At 41.5% G+C, this 18,791-nt stretch overlaps 1 protein-coding gene across 1 annotated transcript in view; it reads right to left on the bottom strand.

Moving 5' to 3' along the window:
- si:dkey-237h12.3 (teneurin-3) overlaps nucleotides 1–18,791 on the bottom strand; it is a 145,524-nt gene that overhangs the window by 27,396 nt on the left and 99,337 nt on the right. Inside the window, exons 19-22 of the mRNA XM_040120290.1 lie at nucleotides 14,997–15,116; nucleotides 12,702–12,963; nucleotides 11,379–11,646; nucleotides 10,126–10,269 (exon numbers count right to left, since the gene is read on the bottom strand). Coding sequence (XP_039976224.1) covers nucleotides 10,126–10,269; nucleotides 11,379–11,646; nucleotides 12,702–12,963; nucleotides 14,997–15,116 — 794 coding nt within the window. The remainder of the gene's footprint in view (nucleotides 1–10,125; nucleotides 10,270–11,378; nucleotides 11,647–12,701; nucleotides 12,964–14,996; nucleotides 15,117–18,791) is intronic.

Raw genomic sequence — 18,791 nt, 5'->3', positions numbered from 1 at the left:
CAGAGCTAAAACAAAGTGGATATTGGACGTAGATTCATCAGGTGGACACGAACACAAATGAACGATCATGTTACTCCGTAACTGCTGGATGAGTAAATAAACAACTGTTTGCTGATGATGATATGTCAATGTTTGCATTCACAGCTCATTTCCGCAGCCCCCAAGTGGCCAAAAAGATCAGTCATTGCTGGTTTAAGTAAGTCGTAATGAGTATACTCACTGTTTTCTGACATTTTACAGAGTAATACATTAATGGATTTATGGCGAATACTGAAATCTGCAGGTGAATCAGTAATGTAAATAATTACTAGTTGTGGATGTGCTAATAAAATATATTTTGGCAAGTTTATATATTCAACACAATCTTTGAAAACCAAACTATGGCTTTAGATCATATGTTCCCAGAGTCCCGTTTGGTCCAGCTAACAGTTCAAAACCCAAAGATATTCATTTTACAGTGCTATGAAATAGAGAAAAGCAGAAAAACTTCACATTGGAAAAACTGCAACCAAACAATAGTTTGGCATTATTGCTCAATAATTGATTAATTGTTAATGAAAACAGTTGTCTATTCATTTTCTATCCGTCGATTAATCGCCTGATTGTTGCAGCACTAGACTTGGATGTGCACATGTTAAGAAGTTCCCAAAATATCCTGGTATCAAGATCAGCTCCACTTCCTGCTTTGGCTCGTGTGTTTGTCTCTGCTGTAACCAGATACTGAACATTCTTTGAAACTCTTGAAGTTTGCTCTTCAAGTTGTTGTCACCACTTCTTAGGCTCTCCAAAACCAATTTAAAATGTTTTTTTTGTTTTGTTTTGTTTTTTTTCCTAGACAGGATGGGAGCTGCTTTTGCTGATTTATTTCAAAATATGCAGAGGGAAGAACAATTAAAAATAAAGTCATAAAAAGCTGAAAAATGATCACAATGAACAGTGAGGGGGAAAAAAAGCTAATGAGAAGCAAGTGACTTTTATTTTGAGCTCCTCACGGTGCCGTCAAAGCACACTGAAAATCCCGTAAATCCCACCATTGAAAACACCAGCAAATGTGTCATCAGCACTTGCAGCTTGCTGTATATTTATGGATATTTATACTTATAAACACTGAAATTATTTTCTGGAGCTGGATTTGACTCTGCTTTGTGACACCGCGTCTGCTTCAGATGCTAATGTGAAAGGATCTAAAGAGAGAAAACCAGCACACCCTCAGCACAACAGGAAACTCAACAGCAGCCAACAGACAAACATTTGAACCTTTTGTCTGGGTTCAGTTTAAGTTTCCTGCCCCGAATATATGAGTTGATGTCTTCGTTGAGCAATTCTGCATTTTTTTTATTTTTTTATTTATTTCTTTTACGAAACTCAACCAAAACCAGCCTGACACTGATGAAGGTTTTCATTCATGTCCTTCTCTGATGCTCTGCTGTCTCTCCTGCTGCCTGAATGTCGGTTAAAGTTTTCCTCAGCAGCACTGCACTCTACTCTTACTCCAGTCCAGTTTTTTTTCCTGCACCTCTGCTGCCAGTTTGCTTCAGTTCAGGTTGTTTTTTCAGTCATTCACCCTTGTACCTTGTGTTGGATGAAACTGGAAGTTGTAGATCCTAGTTAAGCGTGTTGTTTCATATTTCAGCTCAGGCTGTCTGTAGTGAGGAAGGCTAGACTAGGGTTTAAATAGCAAATTACACTTTTGATTTGGTTGGTTTGCAAAAAACTGTGTTTACAAATGCCTTGCCTATTTTATTTATAATTAGCAATAAAAAAAACATACTAAATATTCAGGTAGTTACTCATCTTAGGAGCAAATACTTCATTATTGACTGGCTGCAACAAACAATTTTCATTATCAATTAATCTCTAAAGTTATTTTTTGGATTAGATGATTCATCGTTTGATTTACTAAGTGTCCAAGAAAAAAAAAAAAAGACAGTGGAAAATGCCCATTACAAGGCTTCAGAATCTAAGGTGACATCTTCTAATGTCTTTTGTCAAACCAACGGTCCAAGACCTAAAGAGATTCAGTGTAAACTTTCTATAAAAACAGAGAAACGCAGGAAATCTTGAAGTTTGAGAAGCTGGAGCCGGAGACTATTCTCCATTTTGCTTTTTGGAACACAGCCTTAGCCAAATAATCAATAATTAAAAGTGTTGCCGGTTAATTTTCTGTCAATCAACTGATCTACGAATGGACTAATTGTTTCAGCACTGAATTATCTCAGAATTGTGGAAAGTTAAAAGTAAATTGATTAGAGATTCTAAAGGATTCAGATTTAATACGCACATTCAATACTTGAAGCTAGAGCCTAAATTAACATCACAATGTTACATAACGAAACTAGGTCAGAGCCCTAGCATATAGCTGGACCGTGTATGGTCAATATGCCAAATTGAGGACGTAGTTGAAAACTGTTGTGGAACAATTACTGTCAATGGGAAGTAGCTGACGCCTGCTCGAAAAAGTCGTGAAATGTTGCTAGACGATGTAGTACGCCGAATAGCATACTTGTGACATCATCGCTTCGTACTTGCATTCTGTCTAGTGTCAGTCGATCTCAGATCTCCGATCTCTTCGTCTGTTTGATTCTCTCCTACTCTCTGCGCTCACACACACACACACACACACACACACACACACACACACAATCATTTAGTACAGCTGAATTCCCAATAAAGCTGTTCTCATTTACATGTTTTTAATGTTTGTGTTGTCAGACAGTGGAACAAGTATGAAACAGCGACTGAATCGTGGCCCATTAAGACCACATGTTAACCAGCAGTCACTTCCAAGCCATTTCCAAGCTGCTGTGCTCTGCTCCGCTAAAATCCTGATTTTTATAGCCGCGACGTCTTCTGATAAAATCACTAAACGCATCAGTTAAAGACAATGGCTGTGCTGCGGCTATATTTACTTGTAAACCGATCACTCGGAGAGAAAGTTAGTAGCTCGTCCACGTCTGTGTCAGCTGCCGTGCGGTCAATTGAGTGAGACGCATAGAGAGGTGTGCCTGCCGAGGAAAAGCCGGACCTCAAACTTGGGGGCGATGCTGGAGACTCTCTTCTAAGGAAAGTAGCTAAGGTTTGTCCAAAAAGTCACTAGATTTGTTGGGAGTTGCTTTTGTGAAAGGAAACTCGCTAAAGGGGTCTGAAAAGTCGGTAAATCAAAGGCGCTAAGTTGGCAACACTGCCTGTAAATGGCCCCCTGATACCGTTACCGAAACGCTTCACGCCAATTCGTTTTAAAAGATCAACGGCAAATGGGGAATCTCCAACATTTGACCGGCCGACCAGTAGTGCAACGTCATCACAAAGTCAACTTTATCACTCACTCACTCACTAATCGAGTCATGGACATTTAGAGATGTAGCGCTGGACCATGGTCGGTCTAGCCAAAAAGCAATTAAACATATTATCCAAAATGCCAAACTATTCCTTTACAAGAAAGGACAAAAAAGACATGGAAGGAAACACTACCCTATTTGCCAATCTCAATTAATTACACCTATGTAACTTTGAATTTATGGGGGGGAAATTACAAAAAGGACCTTAATTTAGCTTTTGAATTCTCACATATACTGAGTAATTAATTGGTATAAAATGTCCAAAGTAGCACAATATGTAGAGATATATTAAGACATTTATTTCAAATAGTCCTTAATAACCACAATGTAAAGTAGCTGACTCAAGTTATTGCAATTTCACAACCTCGAAACAAGTAAAACTAAGGTTACTACATTCCTTTGGCCACAGCTAGTAAGTATTTATCATAATTGTGTGGTTTGTTTATTACACAATTTAGGGGTGTTTAATTGTGCTCCCACATAGCTTTCTCTGATATAGAATGAGTCTCTTCAAAGGGGTAAAAAAAAAAACATCAAAGGGAAGAAATGCATACTAGAAGCACTTGATTATTCACATCCACCAACTTGTTTGAGTTCACGCTGCCTCGGCCCTAATTAGTGGATCTATGAGACCAATGAATGGCCACATAATGTTGTTCTCCCACAGGGTTATCCTGTAAACCCTCATAAACCTCAATGTATGTGAAATCAAGCATGCGGCTGCTTGTCCCTTCTCTGATTAGTTCCTCTCATTGATGTAATTGATTGAAGGGCAAATTCAAATGACGGCGCGGTCTGGCGAGACTCTTGACAGGACGATCTGACCAATCTGTCTTTTGAATCCAGGAACATTACACATGAGCCTCTAACAAAGACAAATAGATCTGGGGGACTGCTTTGTGTGTGACGCCATCCAATGGGCGACCTTGGGACTTTAATTGAACTGTGATCCATGTGTCTGCTCAATGAATGAAACACACAGTGTAATGAAAACCCTCAGTTGAGCCGAAACATGTTTGCTGCACCCAGAAACATAGCTAGTAAAAACAAATAAGCTATGTAATCTGACTAGAATTTTAATGTCTGTTTGTGTAAAAGCTACTTAACATTCTCGAGAAAGACACAAACGTTTCTAATATCCAGGAGCCTAATGCAGTGTGTAGGAAATGGATCAACTGCAGCAGTGCAGCCGTCTAGCAGTTTGGCTGGCGTTCAGCTTTACAAAAAAAAAAAAAAAAAAACACTTAATGCTGAGGTCATTTTGGCAAGCTGCTGTGCTCCTCTCTGTTTACACTTCCATCACAGTTTACTGTACACACAAATCTTACCGTAGGCTATTAGACAGTGTAATGGAATGGCTTAAATACACCAATCAATCATTAACTACCCCCCACCATCAGGCCAGGGCTTAGAATGGACACTGTGCTCTTTCACTTTGATTTTTCTCACACATACACTCCTCTTCTGTGGAGCAACTGTAGAGTGAGTGAGTGGATTAAGGTTCAGCTTTCTTCCCTCAAGGACACTTGGTCCTGACACATTACTGCTGACGATTGTTGCGAGGATCAAGCTTGTGACGTCTCAGCTGGAGAGCTGCACTGATGGGAATTCGGTTTCTGACTATCCAGCGCCCCAGGCTGAAGAGCGGGACTGCAAACAGTGTCCAGACAAAAATGGCTTCAGAGTCTTTGAAGATATTTATACATATTTTATAAATTTACTTCTGTCTATTCTGAGTTTGCGTGAAATCCATAAAACTGTAAACAAAACTTTCTCTAAAACAAGATAAAGCTACTGTATAACAGAAATAAAATTTAATATGACAGAAATACATTTTTTTCAATCTGGCACAGTTCTGTTTTTCCGCACAGACTTAAACAAACGAATGCTCCCTCAACAGATTTTGCAGAGGAGACTTCAGGTCAAAGTGTAAGCATGGCAGCTGAATGGATCAAGCAATAGGGACGTGTCTGCTCATTGATTAGTAAATGAATGTGTGGAGGTGTGTGAGATTCTTGGATAGAAGTTGGTGAAAGAGGAAAAAAGTAAATCACTGTTTCGCTTGACATGGCGAGAAGAGGCTTTTTACAGAGTCTGAGAATCTGCTGTCCCTCCTACTCCAAGATCACTCCAGTACGGCTCCATCCAACAGTCACACGGCCTATAATGTAACGTAACTGCATGTCACGCAGCATTTACCACATTATTAAACACTCAGGCACAGCTCGACTCTTACAGTACTGGGGAATTTGCCAAGTAGTAATGGAAAGACATTGAAAACAATTCCAAATATAAACGTGTATTAAAATGAAATGATAGTGAATTTAACAGTGGAGACGCAGAGAAACCACGATGGTGATTTTCTATCATAGAAAATAAAGCTGAATATAGAAAAAGCAGAAGAGGAATCGTTATAGACACATTTGAGCAAAAAGTGAAAATCGCTCTTGCTCTGCCGTCTTCACATACCCACCTCTTGTATATAGAACTGATAATTCGTCATTACACTTTCCGAAACTACAAAGCCACCTTTCTTCTTTCTCTGAAAATGCGAACTCACTCCATTCTGACTGTTTGTTCAATTGATTCCTTTCTTAGAATCATGACAGAAGGTAATCATTTCTTTGACAAAAGGCTAATTTCCGTCATGTAGTGAAAAAAAAGGGCTTCAATGCCGACATCACGGCTTCCTGGATGATTAATGGTACAAATGCAAGGCCGAGCCTCCGTACCTGATAAAAAAAAAACTGAAGCGCCCTGAGCAATGTCACCTTGGTGACACGTAGAGAGTAGAGAGATTGGTAGGGGAGGAGCGGGAGTGTCTTAATTGCACCCCGTCCTTCTTTGTTCTCTGTTGCACTGTGTCATTCTCTGAGATACCACCCGGACTCCCGCTAATGCATGATGATAAAGGCTAAAAGTGGGCAGGAATCATCTCAGTGCTTCAAAAGCAGCATGTGTGTGAGCTGTACGGTAAGTACACCCCGAGATACTGAGTTGCTGAACTGAATTGGCTGCGTCCAATAAGAATCTGTTATGTTACCCTAGATGGAGACAAGCTGCCGATTGAAGGGAAGGCATACCCACTTGTGACAACGCAAAAGGGGGCGGACATGACTAAAGCACGTACCCCAGCAACTTGCCTTATCTACTTTGACAGGCTCTTGATTGGAGCCAGAGAGAGGGAGACGGCCTCTGCTCGGGACTTCTGCTCGAACGACGCAGAGAAAAAAATTCCTCAGATGTTCGAAGTGGTGCAAAAATGAGCAAATCTGGAGCAAAACCTGCAGAGCACCGCCACTTGCTAGCGTTTTGGGTGAGGACATTAGTCAAGGTTTACAGCATTAAAAATCAATACCGGAGCAGCAATGAAGGCAAACAGTGATATTTACATTCATCTTCATGCCTAGCGAGGATATTGAACTGCATTCCTTGCCCAAAAACCCACGTGGGCCATAAATCTCAAATGTCAAAAAGTGGCTGAATGCGAGACTGAATTATTCAGTTTGGACTGAGAAAATGCAAGTGGACAAAACTAGGTGGCTACCCACGACCTCTGTAATAAAAATGAATATGTGTGAGGGCAAAGACAGATACGAGCACAGATAAGGTTATGATAGTTTGATGTGAAAACTGTATAAACTAACATACCAAAGCCGCTAACAAAACCATTTCACAGTCTTACAGAGCTCTCTGTCTTTGGGTTGAGCTAATAGGATTGTAGCACGAACCCCTTTTGGCAAATTGATTAAGCTCCTGTCAGACAGGGGTAAATGAGACAGAACAACACAAGTTTGCTAAACTATTTTTGAATCTTTTAAATTTAGTCAGACTTTGCAATTTATTTTTGGGGCGGTGCTGTAACAGGACAAGTGAAAAAGTGTGAAAAAGCCTTGGGGATGCTGCAGCATTTACTAAACTCGACACCATCTGGTTGTTGTTTTATTTCTGTCATCACCGCTTCCATGTACACGCACAACTCTGCACATGATGATTTTTCATGCACAGTAACATCCAATTTTCTGATAAATCCAGACACACAGCACAGCTCAATCTAATAAAGGATGCAGCAGACATTAGCATATCACACATGCTGCACCTATCTGTTGATCACAAACGCATCTCACAACAACTACAACTCCAACTGTGATGCTGCCACAGTGAATGCTTTGGAGACGGGTGTGCTATACTTTGAGACAGGAGGGATGAAACGCGACGCACCAACAGCAGTCAAGCTTGGAGGCATCTTTCGGTGTTCTTTTGCACACTTCATAAACCTCACGTTCCGGATGGCTTGACAGACCGGGTTCGGCAAAAGGCCCCTATGTCTTTTATCGTTCAACGAAGAAGCAGGACAAAGTAGCACCCAGGTTTGAACAAAGTGAAGGAAGACTCCGTTTCAGAAACTGGTTGCCTGACATGTTTTTCACAACCATATCTGACAAAAGACAGTTTGTGCAATCTCTTAGATGTGAGAGGACAATTATACATACAGAATACATGGCCGATATTACTGTGCAAACCCACTGGGGATTGTGGGATGAATAGTATTGCCCCAGCCGATTGTGGGTGTGTAGCCACACAAACACCTAAAACAGTGTGCTGTTAAACCAGTGACCCTCATTAACCTCTTCAACCTCACTGGACGGACCGGTGGTGCCTTATAAAGTCCTATTTGATCTCACACTGAGGTGATGAATTCATGACCATTTCACAATGATAGGTTGTGCCATTTAGGAACCAAGCCCGTGCAGAACTATGAACCGGCATTTTCCTCGAAAGAAAATAAACCGACGTTCATTTTAAAGGGATTCATCCACGTGTTGCACTGAATTTAAATGCGTCAGTGACAGAGTAATTGTTTGCAGAAGCATTTTACTGTGAAGCAACTTCATGGTGATGTACACTTAGGTGTTGATGGCTGCTGAGGGCCAACATGTTGCTGGATAAAAGCTCAACTTCAGCTAAATGTGTTCTTTTTTTCTACTGACTACATTTCGTGTCCCACAAAGCACCGCAAAGCGGAGTGAATCAGAAATTACTGATTCACTCAGTATCACCGAATGATACTCCTACCCGTTAGGTGAATAGTGTGACCCCTGAGTGAGTGAGCGTACAGTAGGCGTACAAGAGGCGTGGAGAGTGGAAGCTGGCACAAAGGCAAACTAGATGATGTTTTGTATGGATGTTAATACTGATATCATTGCATATGAGGTCAGACTGCCTCCTCCTGATTATCACATAAAGGAATATTTCATCTCAAAATGAGAGGGGGGGAGAGAGGGGAATTTGATCATTTCGCACTTTTCTTGCTGTATCTCCACATTTAAATGAAAAGTGTTATCTTCCTCAGAGTGATGGAATTTGGTTAATCTTTTCTCAACACAGTGGCCTCGGAATACGAATTTTTGACTTGATAGTGGCTTAAAATAGGGAAGGAGCTACCAAGACATCAGTTAAGGACCGTTAAATCCACATGTTAAACAAGCAACATTATACCTCCAATGCCAAATTAGCCCACACACTAGGAACATACTTGACTGAACCTGATAGATAGATAGAAAACATCTGGTCCACATCTACAAATTTTATCAGCTGTAACATTTGAGCTGCTTCACATCTTATCTTCCTGAGTAATGAAAATAAAGTTGAATCAGAAGAAAAAAAAAAATCGATCATAACCAAGCCCAGCTCCTCAGCAGTCATGCTATCACTAAAAGAACATCAAAGAAAATCCCCAGGCTCTATGGCTCGAAGACACAAGAATCTGGCTAGAACCAAAGTATTAATCCAAACGCATTTGTTTTTCATGCCAGCTCTAGTCTAACTATCTATCTATCTATGTGCAGATGCTCCCGATTAAGTGAGTTCTACAAATGGCTGGGTAAATTAGATTATAAAAGCCTGCATTAAAATTAGCACAGACAAACAATAAATGTCCACCAAAACAAAATAAACACGCAACAAAACGCAAAAATACTAAACTTCCAGTCACAAGCTCCAGCCTGACAGTGTGAGACTAAGGGCTCTGCCGAAGGCCACGACTGTAACCTCGGCTATCCTCAAGATGAAAGGGACACAAATTGTGTCGGACAACTGGAACAACAATTGTGAGCTGCAGCGGCTTTAATGTCAAAACACCAGCCTGGCAAACTGACAATTCACACCACCCCGAGGCCTACTTTTTATAATTGCAGTCATATTGCTGCCTGCACAGCTGTAACATAGCACTGAATTCTCCAGGTTATAGAGTGTGACCTCCTGGTGCTGTAACCCAGCATTGACTCAGTGCTGTATGTATATGTGACAGTTCCATTATGCATGTTTCAGTTTCTCATGTCCCCGCACCAGCACGACACAGACAAACTCTTGTCCATTTATTGTACTTGGCAATTAAAGCTATTCTGATTGATTACAGAGCAAAAAAAATCAATTTAGTTTATTGAATTAATGCAGGAATTAAACATGACGCCTGTTCATCAAAGGATGAGCCTTCACGAGCAGCCAAAATGTCGTCCTCTTCCTAAAATAGCTGAGTGGTGTGGAATCGTGGCAAGGCCTGCACCCTGGTGACTTACTCGCTGATTTATTCTATCATTACTGTGAATGATCAGCCCTTCAAAACTCTCCTCTATTATCTCCAGATGGGATGACGAACCATATTTCATTTTAATTCAGATATTTATTGTGGTGATTCCCGCAGAGATCGCGTGCCTGCAACCCTAAGAGGCCACTTATCTCCGCCCCACATGCACACACATATACTGTATAGATGGACATTTCTTACCATTCTGAATGTCCAATATGTGGTGTTTGTCTAGCATCCACCCCCCCATGTTGGACGCATCCAGTTCATAGCCTTGTAACACCGCCGTCCTCTTCTCCCAGAGCACCACATCAAGGCAGGTCTCATATTCATATCCCACTGACACTGAAAGTAATGACAGCAGATGCCCATGGTGAGCAAGGTTGCAACCTCCTTACCTGACACTTACAGCAGCAATGAGGCTTGTACTCTATAAGACATTCAGCACACGTTGCGACTGTTTTCTGTATTTGCTGGTTCTGCTTTCTCATTGACTATGTAATTTTCTCCAGCTGGGATGATTTTAGAAGACCCATGGGGTTTCTGAGTCTCAACTGCACATTTTGATTTTTATGTGCTCTCCTCTCATTTGTCTGTTTTATCTTGTGTAAATTCAAATAAACCCCAATGTGAAATAGTGTGTAAAGTGGCATGAATTATTTAAACAATAAAAACTCAGATGGAGCACATTATAGTAAATATAGACACTGTTATATGATCAGTAGGCAATGAGTGAATCCTGTTGCTCGTCAGGGTTGGCAGGTTTCTTTTCTGTAATATGTAAGCTGGGGTGCTCTACATTCATCCTTCTTAACAAAATCCATCAGCTTTTTTCAGACTTTGATTTTTTTTTTTTTTTTTTTTTGCCAGTTATTAAAATGCAAGTGCATGTAGTTCTGTATAAACAAGACAATTAATACAGGTAAACCCTACTGGAGTACAATCCTTAAAATGACACTTTAATTATTACTGTAAAAAAATCTAAGAGAAAAGATCTAAGAAATAAAAGATGTAAAAGAAAAAAGAAAAAGAAAAGATATTCTGTTACATAAGATCTTGTCAAAGGATTCTGTTATTATTTGTCATTCGTTTTCATTGTGACTATTGACTCCTTGCTGGATTCTTTCAGACCACCGCCTCTTAGACAATATTTTAGTCAGTGCACTGTTACTGAAATATCATACGTTCAAAACAAAGAAGTCAGCAAAGGGGCAGTGGCCGTCAAAGGTGCAGCACTGGGGTTTATTCGGGATTTCACACCAACTGCTAAATCTTTATTGCACATGGCAATAAAAACAGTCCCTGACTAAATAATCCTTAGTTAAAAAAAAAAACAAAAAAATCTATCTTCAAAAGTTCAACCAAGGTTCATTGCCTGAAGGTAGCGCAAGTATCTGACAACGAGCCTATGCTTACACAACATCTTTAGTTGGCACTTCACAGCGGGAACTCACCCACAGCCTCCGCCAGGCCAAAGACCTTCTGATTGTAGGCGTCTGTTTTATCCCAGATGAAGGTGTAGGAGAGGTCGGGGAAAGCAGGGAAAGACTTCTGGAACTGACGGCCCATGACAGCCACCATCAGGTGGACCTTCATCAGGCCAAAGGGGAGACGGTCCTGGGTCAGGAGCACCTTGAGGATGGGCTTGTAGCCAGCCGCCCTGGAGCTCAGGTAGACCAGATTGAGGTCACTGCCTGGTATGGCCACTTGCTCATGAAGGACCTACGATTTTAATTAGCAGTCAGACTGGTGCCAAAGACACAGTGTGAAGTATAGACTTAAGTAACAGGAGCAACAAGAGTTTGCCGGTATTTAATGTAGAGGATGACCAATTACAGCGTATAATATAAAACATTTATGTGATGTAATATATAACATTAAATATTGCAGTTCCGACTTTGGCGTTCAGGTCAGAAGAAACCATTATTGTCATGTGAGAGAAACTTTGTTACCAGGGTTATACAGGCATAGAGACTTTTATATTCTACACAGTGCAGTCAAACATCATGAATTTGTGTTGAGTAGCGAAAATATTAAAAATAAGTTCTTACTCATGCCAAACCACAGACTACATTAGTCTATATGCAAATTGAGCTAATACCACAGGCAATAAATTAATTCTTCATTATTTGAGTCTGTGAGAGAAAAATACTTTGACTTGAACACCGCGACTCTAATAATTGACAAGTTTTACTCTCTTTTTTATTGTACAGTCCAAATTCTTGACCAGGTTGTATCTCAGACTGCCACTACACTCATTCTGAGGCATGTCCAGGCATTTTAGATTTTTTTCCCTCAAAAGTAACGCTGATATGTATATTTTTTTTCTAATCAGTTTAAGCAGCAAAAGCTGCAGAGTCACATTTTGCATTCAGGGATTTTCAACTCTGATTTGAGCCAAATGGATACAAAGCAAATCCTGAGGCATGTAACCTCCATACGATGTGCCCTCAGAATTTATCATTGTTGCTGTGAGACAATTTATGGCTTAGTATTTGGGGAGACGCCTGAATTCAATCAAAGCTCAAAGGCAAACTGAAAGGCAGATCCGACTCTATTTAAATAAGCGGGAGAAGCCATGGTAAAAGGAAGATAACGGCATTATCGTTACTTTGTATTTGTGTATTTTCAACACTGCAGCTTGTAATGTTGGGATCAAACACAGGTTAAATTATTAAAGTCATCCAAAACAATCAGATATGAGCAGAAATTTTGAATGGACCATAAAAACTATGTAATGCGATGCCCCTATGTCACCTCTGGGGCAGCAGTCTCACCTGGGTCTCGGGGATGATGGGACTGTCCTCTGGGGAGGTCTTGTACAGAGTGGAGAGGGGCGTGGCCAGGATGAGGGGGTTGGGTCTGGACAAGCCCGTCAGGTAGCAGCTGGGGATGTCGTTTTCTTCCCGCTTCATCACCACCGTGTCCATCACATGGAAAACGTTCCAGGGCAGCCAAACTGTGCGGCGCAGCGTGGGGAACGGGGCACGCTCGTAACTCAGCGTCAAAGAAGCACCGCCATTGGCCAAGAGGTCAAACCTGGACAAATTATCATTAAAAGGAAACATGGCAATACGATGTAAAAACACAACCACTAACTAATTGGATAAACAGTATATTTAATAGCTATACATATACTAGATTCAGAAGTATCTACAGAAGCTTCCGTGCTATGACAACCCAGGTCTTATTTTCATAGTTTAGGCATGACGACATTAAATACTCACTAAAGTACCTGCTGAGGTCTGAGCATGGCTACATCGTAACATCAAAATCCGACAGGGCAAGACATACGAGCAGCCAGATTATCCGGCAACTTGTAGACGAGTCGGTTGTTTAAACGGATCGCCTTAAAACACTTCATATGAAAATAACCGTGCCCATCTTTGCGTGCACAGAACTATGACAAGACCAGCAGGTTACAGGTAAGTCGCGAGGATGCTTTGTGGACTCTGGTGAGGTTTTGTTTGAGACCCGTATGACTATATGAGCGCTTTCGCTTATTGCCCCACAGGATCTCTCCTTGGCCAGGCTGTCACGTTTCCACACCGCAGCGATGAAGTTGGTGTGTAAGATGTTGGAATTTCTGATAACAATGACGGCCAAAACCTAGAACGTTATAATTTTCTTATTTAGTAGCAAAGTAAATATTTATTTCAAGACTAAGCCTGATTATGCCTTTTCAATGGAAGAAAGAACTTCTCCCTTTCAAGTGTATTCCCTCTGTACAGTCTCCATATATTATTATCATTCACTGAATCTAATTTATGACTTTAGTTTAACCAGGCATGGGGTAAGATGACACTTTGTGGTTGAATTTGGTTTGGAAGTCTTGAGTCTTAGGAGTTTTCTCTGGTGAAGTGGTTTTAATTAGTACAACATTACTCAGGGAAAAGTTACTGGTTTGGAAATGAAGGGCGAGTCTTTGAAGTGCTGCTCTATATATTCGGCAAGCTCCGCTACCCAGGGGGTAAAGCATCTGTGTGGTGACATTGCGTGCGTTCGCACGCACAAAGACACACACCCCCACAGATTTGAATGCTTATGCACATCTCCCATGCACGCACCCACACCCAGAGTGACACACACACACACACACACACACGGACACATGTGCCAACAGCCAAGCTGTGCAGCTGACCTACAACAGCTTCCTTCTCAAGCTCTCTCCACTTTGGGCAGTGGGGAGCTCACAGCTGCAAGAGGCCAGGCTTTGATGCTGCTACTGCCCCCCCACCCCACCCCCACCCCCACCCTTCTTAACACACTGAGCAGATCCGTTGGCTAACCAAGTGTGATTATCCTCGACCATTTATCACGCTTCTTGTCAGAAGAGTTACAGGGCGGAATATCTGAAGAAATCAGCTAATCCTAAACTATCTGGGGACCCAAGGATTGTGCTTCATAACAACAGCTGTACAATTCTCTGCCACTCATAAGCCTTTTATTCCACACTGTCAACACACAAACATGGCCTCTATCTGCTGAATTTGAATGACGACCTGGTTCACTATCTCTAGCGAGCATCTACCAAATAAAGCTCCTACCTGAAGTGAACCCTCCCTGTAAAATATGTGACATACATTTGTCCTGTATGTATTTGCGCTCCCATTATTAAGGACCTGTCTGTGGTAATAGCTGGAGAAGGTCAGACAGTAATCCTATGTTTTACTGCACCGCGGGCAGATTGATTCTACCCTTGCTGATTCAATGCATTTTAAACAGCCTGTTTCAAAATGGCTTCTACCATTTTGACATTTGCATGAGGAATTGTTCTAGGGCGCAATGTGCTGCTGTTTCGATTTGTTTTGAATGTTTTCTGGATATCTGCCAGAACGACTCTCCCATTATGGACAGCTTTTTCTGAATTTTTCCATACTAGTCTGCGGACAGCAGTGCATATCCCAAATAAATCTTTGCAAGGGCAAAGGCTGAATCTAAAGGCTGAGCTGCCTGCAAGAGACAGCTCATGTTAATTTGGACATGTAAATCAGTGTGGATGAATGCAGATGGATCGCTGTGCCCCTGCATGCCGCCCCTACCGATGCCCGTGTGCATAGAGGTTCCCTTACATGCCATCCTGCCGCGTGATGGTGTAGCCGTAGTCTGGGTAGTGCAGAAAAGACACGTTGACTCCGATCAGCGGCGTCCCGTCTCCTGTGAGGACCTGACCCCGGATGACTGATGCCAGGCTGTGTTGGCAAACAAACACAGAAAGGGCTGAGTAAACAAACATCAACAAGCGGCCACAGCATCACCGCTGCTTACAACTGTCATTCCTTTGCCAGCAGCATGAGCAGGGAGGTATGATTTACTGACCGTTAGAAACACACACGTCAGTGGTTGTTATTCATGGAAATGCCAGCTCACAGAGCACCTCTCTGTGTCTGTTTACAGCTTTTAAAAGCCCATAATTCAGTAGGATGAGGTTTTCAAGACACCGAGGACTGTAAAAATTTTTGCAGGATCCTGCATATGTATTACAGCATTTATATTCCACTAGGAAACAGAAACAGATGCAGTTCTTTCTCATGCCTAAGCCCCATTTCTGTTAAAAGTATTGTTATTTAGAGACAAGACGCACCACACAAAGCCCGTATAGCCCTTCAATTTGTGAGGCCAGCACAAAATATGGCGGGCATCAAAGCTAAGAATGTAAAACACACAGGATATTATTTAGCCAACGTGAAATACACACACAGTTAAATAATCAATGCTGAATAAAGTCAACTTGGTAAATGAGGTGTACAGGATACTCAGCATTGAGCAAATCAGATGAGCTTCATGAGTGAAATATTCACGGTATCGTTATCACTCTGACCTCGCTGAATTAAGAATTTCCACTAAATTGTATTTTTGAGAGGATGTGATCCAAGTGTGATTTTTCTTTCCAAGTACTTTTATTTGCCAAAAAGAGCCGTTGGTCAATGTCATACCCAAGTCTTGTGCTCGCTAGCATGACAAATGTCTGAGGTAATACTTGTGATGAAAGAAAATCTATCAACAAGAAGCTCTTCAGCTCTGTTACAGATATCCTCCTAATGTGAGAAGTTGCAAAACTCGGCAGCTGACGTGTCAAGAGGCACTTTATAGGAATTCAGAGCAACAAAATGCAATGCTAGACGCAAACTGTCACAAAGAAAAAAAAATTTAAAGGGATGTGAAGAAAGAAGTGTAATGCTGCCATACAAAAGAATCGCCACGGCAGTTTAGAAAGGTGAAGTCATAAATGGTGTAGATGTGAAAGGAAAAGGCTATTTGAATTAAAAAAAAGAAATACAAAGAGGCTCCGCGGTGAAAATTTCAAATGTGAAGGTTGTTGTTGGTCTGAAGTCTATGGGGGCAAAAAAAAAGTCCTCTTCTCAGAAAAGCGAACGTAGGAGAGGTTTTCTGAACAAAGTTCTTCTTTTCCACCGCTATTTTTTTCTCATACATTCACACCTGGTGGCTGCCTCATATAACCCACCTCGTACTACTGGCCAAAGAGCAGTGCCAGCAGAGCAGATGGGCTGGATTAAATACTTCACTTAAGGGCACCTCTATGGTAGTTAGTCTAGCATGGGAGAGCATTACTCATTCACTCTCCCCACCCAGATTTTCCCTGCTAGCAAATGGATTTGCTTCTGGTCAAAAGGCTCTCCCCCCTCCAGCAGCCCCTCCCTCGCTTGCACCTAAAAAACAGCATTTTCTTTGACATTTTTGCTTCATAAATCACAGACACGGAAGGTTCATACATGATTAAAGCCTCAGATATCCTCTGCAATTATTCAACATGACTGCTGGCCCTTCAGGTAAAACTTGCCTAACACCGCTTCTCCTTCCTAGTGTGAGGTAATTTGTTAAGTCTGTCCTTTGTTCTAAAGTAAGTAGGGGAGACAGTGTGGTATTTCTCCATCAACATTTAATCTTTTCCCACTTCTCAATTCATGGAACAGAATTTTAAAAGTGTCACGGGTTGGCAAAAGATGTCTCATTTTGCTAAGTTATCTCCGGGTCATTACAGATATGAGACGGGGGACGATCAACAGCTTTAGCTTTAGCTTTAGCTTTAGCGTCTCTTTCCCTCCCGCTCCACGCCCGGCACAACCGTCTCCCATCCTTTATTTACCGGCTCAGAGAACAAGGCCACTTAACAGCCCCGTTGAAGGTTCACTCTTTCTTCCCGGGGTTTCTATCAATCTTTCGAGGGGCAGACGGAGGCTGCGAGAGCTGAACACCCAAACAAACGCCAAGTCACACCACCTGCTGTGACCCCAGAAATAAATCACATAATTCATGCATTCTTATCTGTCATTGTCTCATGCCGACTGTAGAGAAAGACCATCTGAAAACCCAATGGGAGACTTGCGTGGGGACATGTGATACTGCTGGGGGGGGACTAAACCGCAACACATGTTTTATTCTCTGTGCTATGCGAGGGACAAGTTTACCGCCGAGTTCTAAAACCTGATCGCACACTGAAATCTGCTCCCTCTCTCTTGGCTTACACAATGGTTTCTTAAAAATAGAAGGGGATGAATGACCTCTAACTGTTTCCCACCCCTGTACCGTTAGACATCAGATACTCTGCGACTTGGCATAACAGTCATCACCACTGTTGGAAGTCCTGATGCTCTGCTGGCTTTGTTCCAGTGCTTCAGAGACTTTTTTTTTCTTTATAATGTATACTCTGCAAAGGCTGTCAATAAATTATTCACCTTGTAACCTCAAATGAATGTTTGAAAAATATGCGTCTCGCAAGAAACTCTGCCACTTCTAAATTCTACTTCATTATGTGACTCTTTCAAAAAATGTATTCAATGTGTGTAATGTTTGTACTAATAAGATACAATAAAAAAGGGTGATTAATTATGTCATATTTAGTGGCATGCATGTTTACTGAGCTTCTACAACGCACCATGATGTTTTGCCTATCAAACTAACTTCTACAAGGAGATAAAAAGGCAAATGAATGTTTTGAGCAAGAGAGCTAATGCCATTGCCAGACATGAAATCAACAGTAAGCTGAAGACAATGAGGATGAGGATTACTGAGGAACCCGGCTGGGGGAGAATTGCCTCATTCTATATTTCTAGTAAAGCATGCTATTTACATAAGGATTACTTTAAACTATTGGAGGAAATATTCCCAAAGCCTTCTGCACACAGTTGGCAATCATTTTCCTCTACATCAGTCACAGAACAAACTCTGCTCGTGAATTCCGAACAGATGTGGAGTGCACTCGGTGAAATCATAACTATGTCTCCTCGGTTTGCACGGTGAGGTAGCCTGGTAGTCTGTTACTAGGTATGGTCTCCATTTCCTTCACATCAATCTTTTCAATCAATGCCTTTTCCTTGGACAACCGCCTTAAAGGTTATATTCTTGGAACAGACCGTAGAAAAATGTGTGGTCACGCTGCAAGGTGTCATGAATAAAAAGCCAGACCCAGCACTAGAAAGTTACAGGTTACATGCAATGGATTCACATTCACTTCACTGTAAGCAGCGACTGTGGTCAGTATATTCAGAGTGATATGCAAAGGGAAATGAAATCCTACAACTAAACTTAATATAAGGGAAATGATAAAAACAGGACTTAAGAGTCTACAGCCATGCTAGCTGCTCTGTGAAGCTGTATTTAGGCCCAGCGATGATCTGAGTTAACATTAGACCGTTGATGTTTACCAGGTATGATGTTTGCCACGTTCACCATCTTGTTCCTCACATGTTAGCATGCTAAGATTTGCTAATTAGCACTGAACACAGAGCACAGGTATGGCTGATGGGAATGTCATTCATTTTTAAGGATAACTGGCCATTAACCAACTGCACAAATTAAAATTTTGTCCTGACGATGACGCTTGATTAAATCTTAAGAGATCACCC

This window comes from Xiphias gladius, chromosome 23, assembly GCF_016859285.1.
Source record: "Xiphias gladius isolate SHS-SW01 ecotype Sanya breed wild chromosome 23, ASM1685928v1, whole genome shotgun sequence".
Lineage (NCBI taxonomy): Eukaryota > Metazoa > Chordata > Actinopteri > Istiophoriformes > Xiphiidae > Xiphias > Xiphias gladius.
Note: the sequence above shows the minus strand (reverse complement) of the source record. Positions and strands in the feature narration are given on the sequence as shown.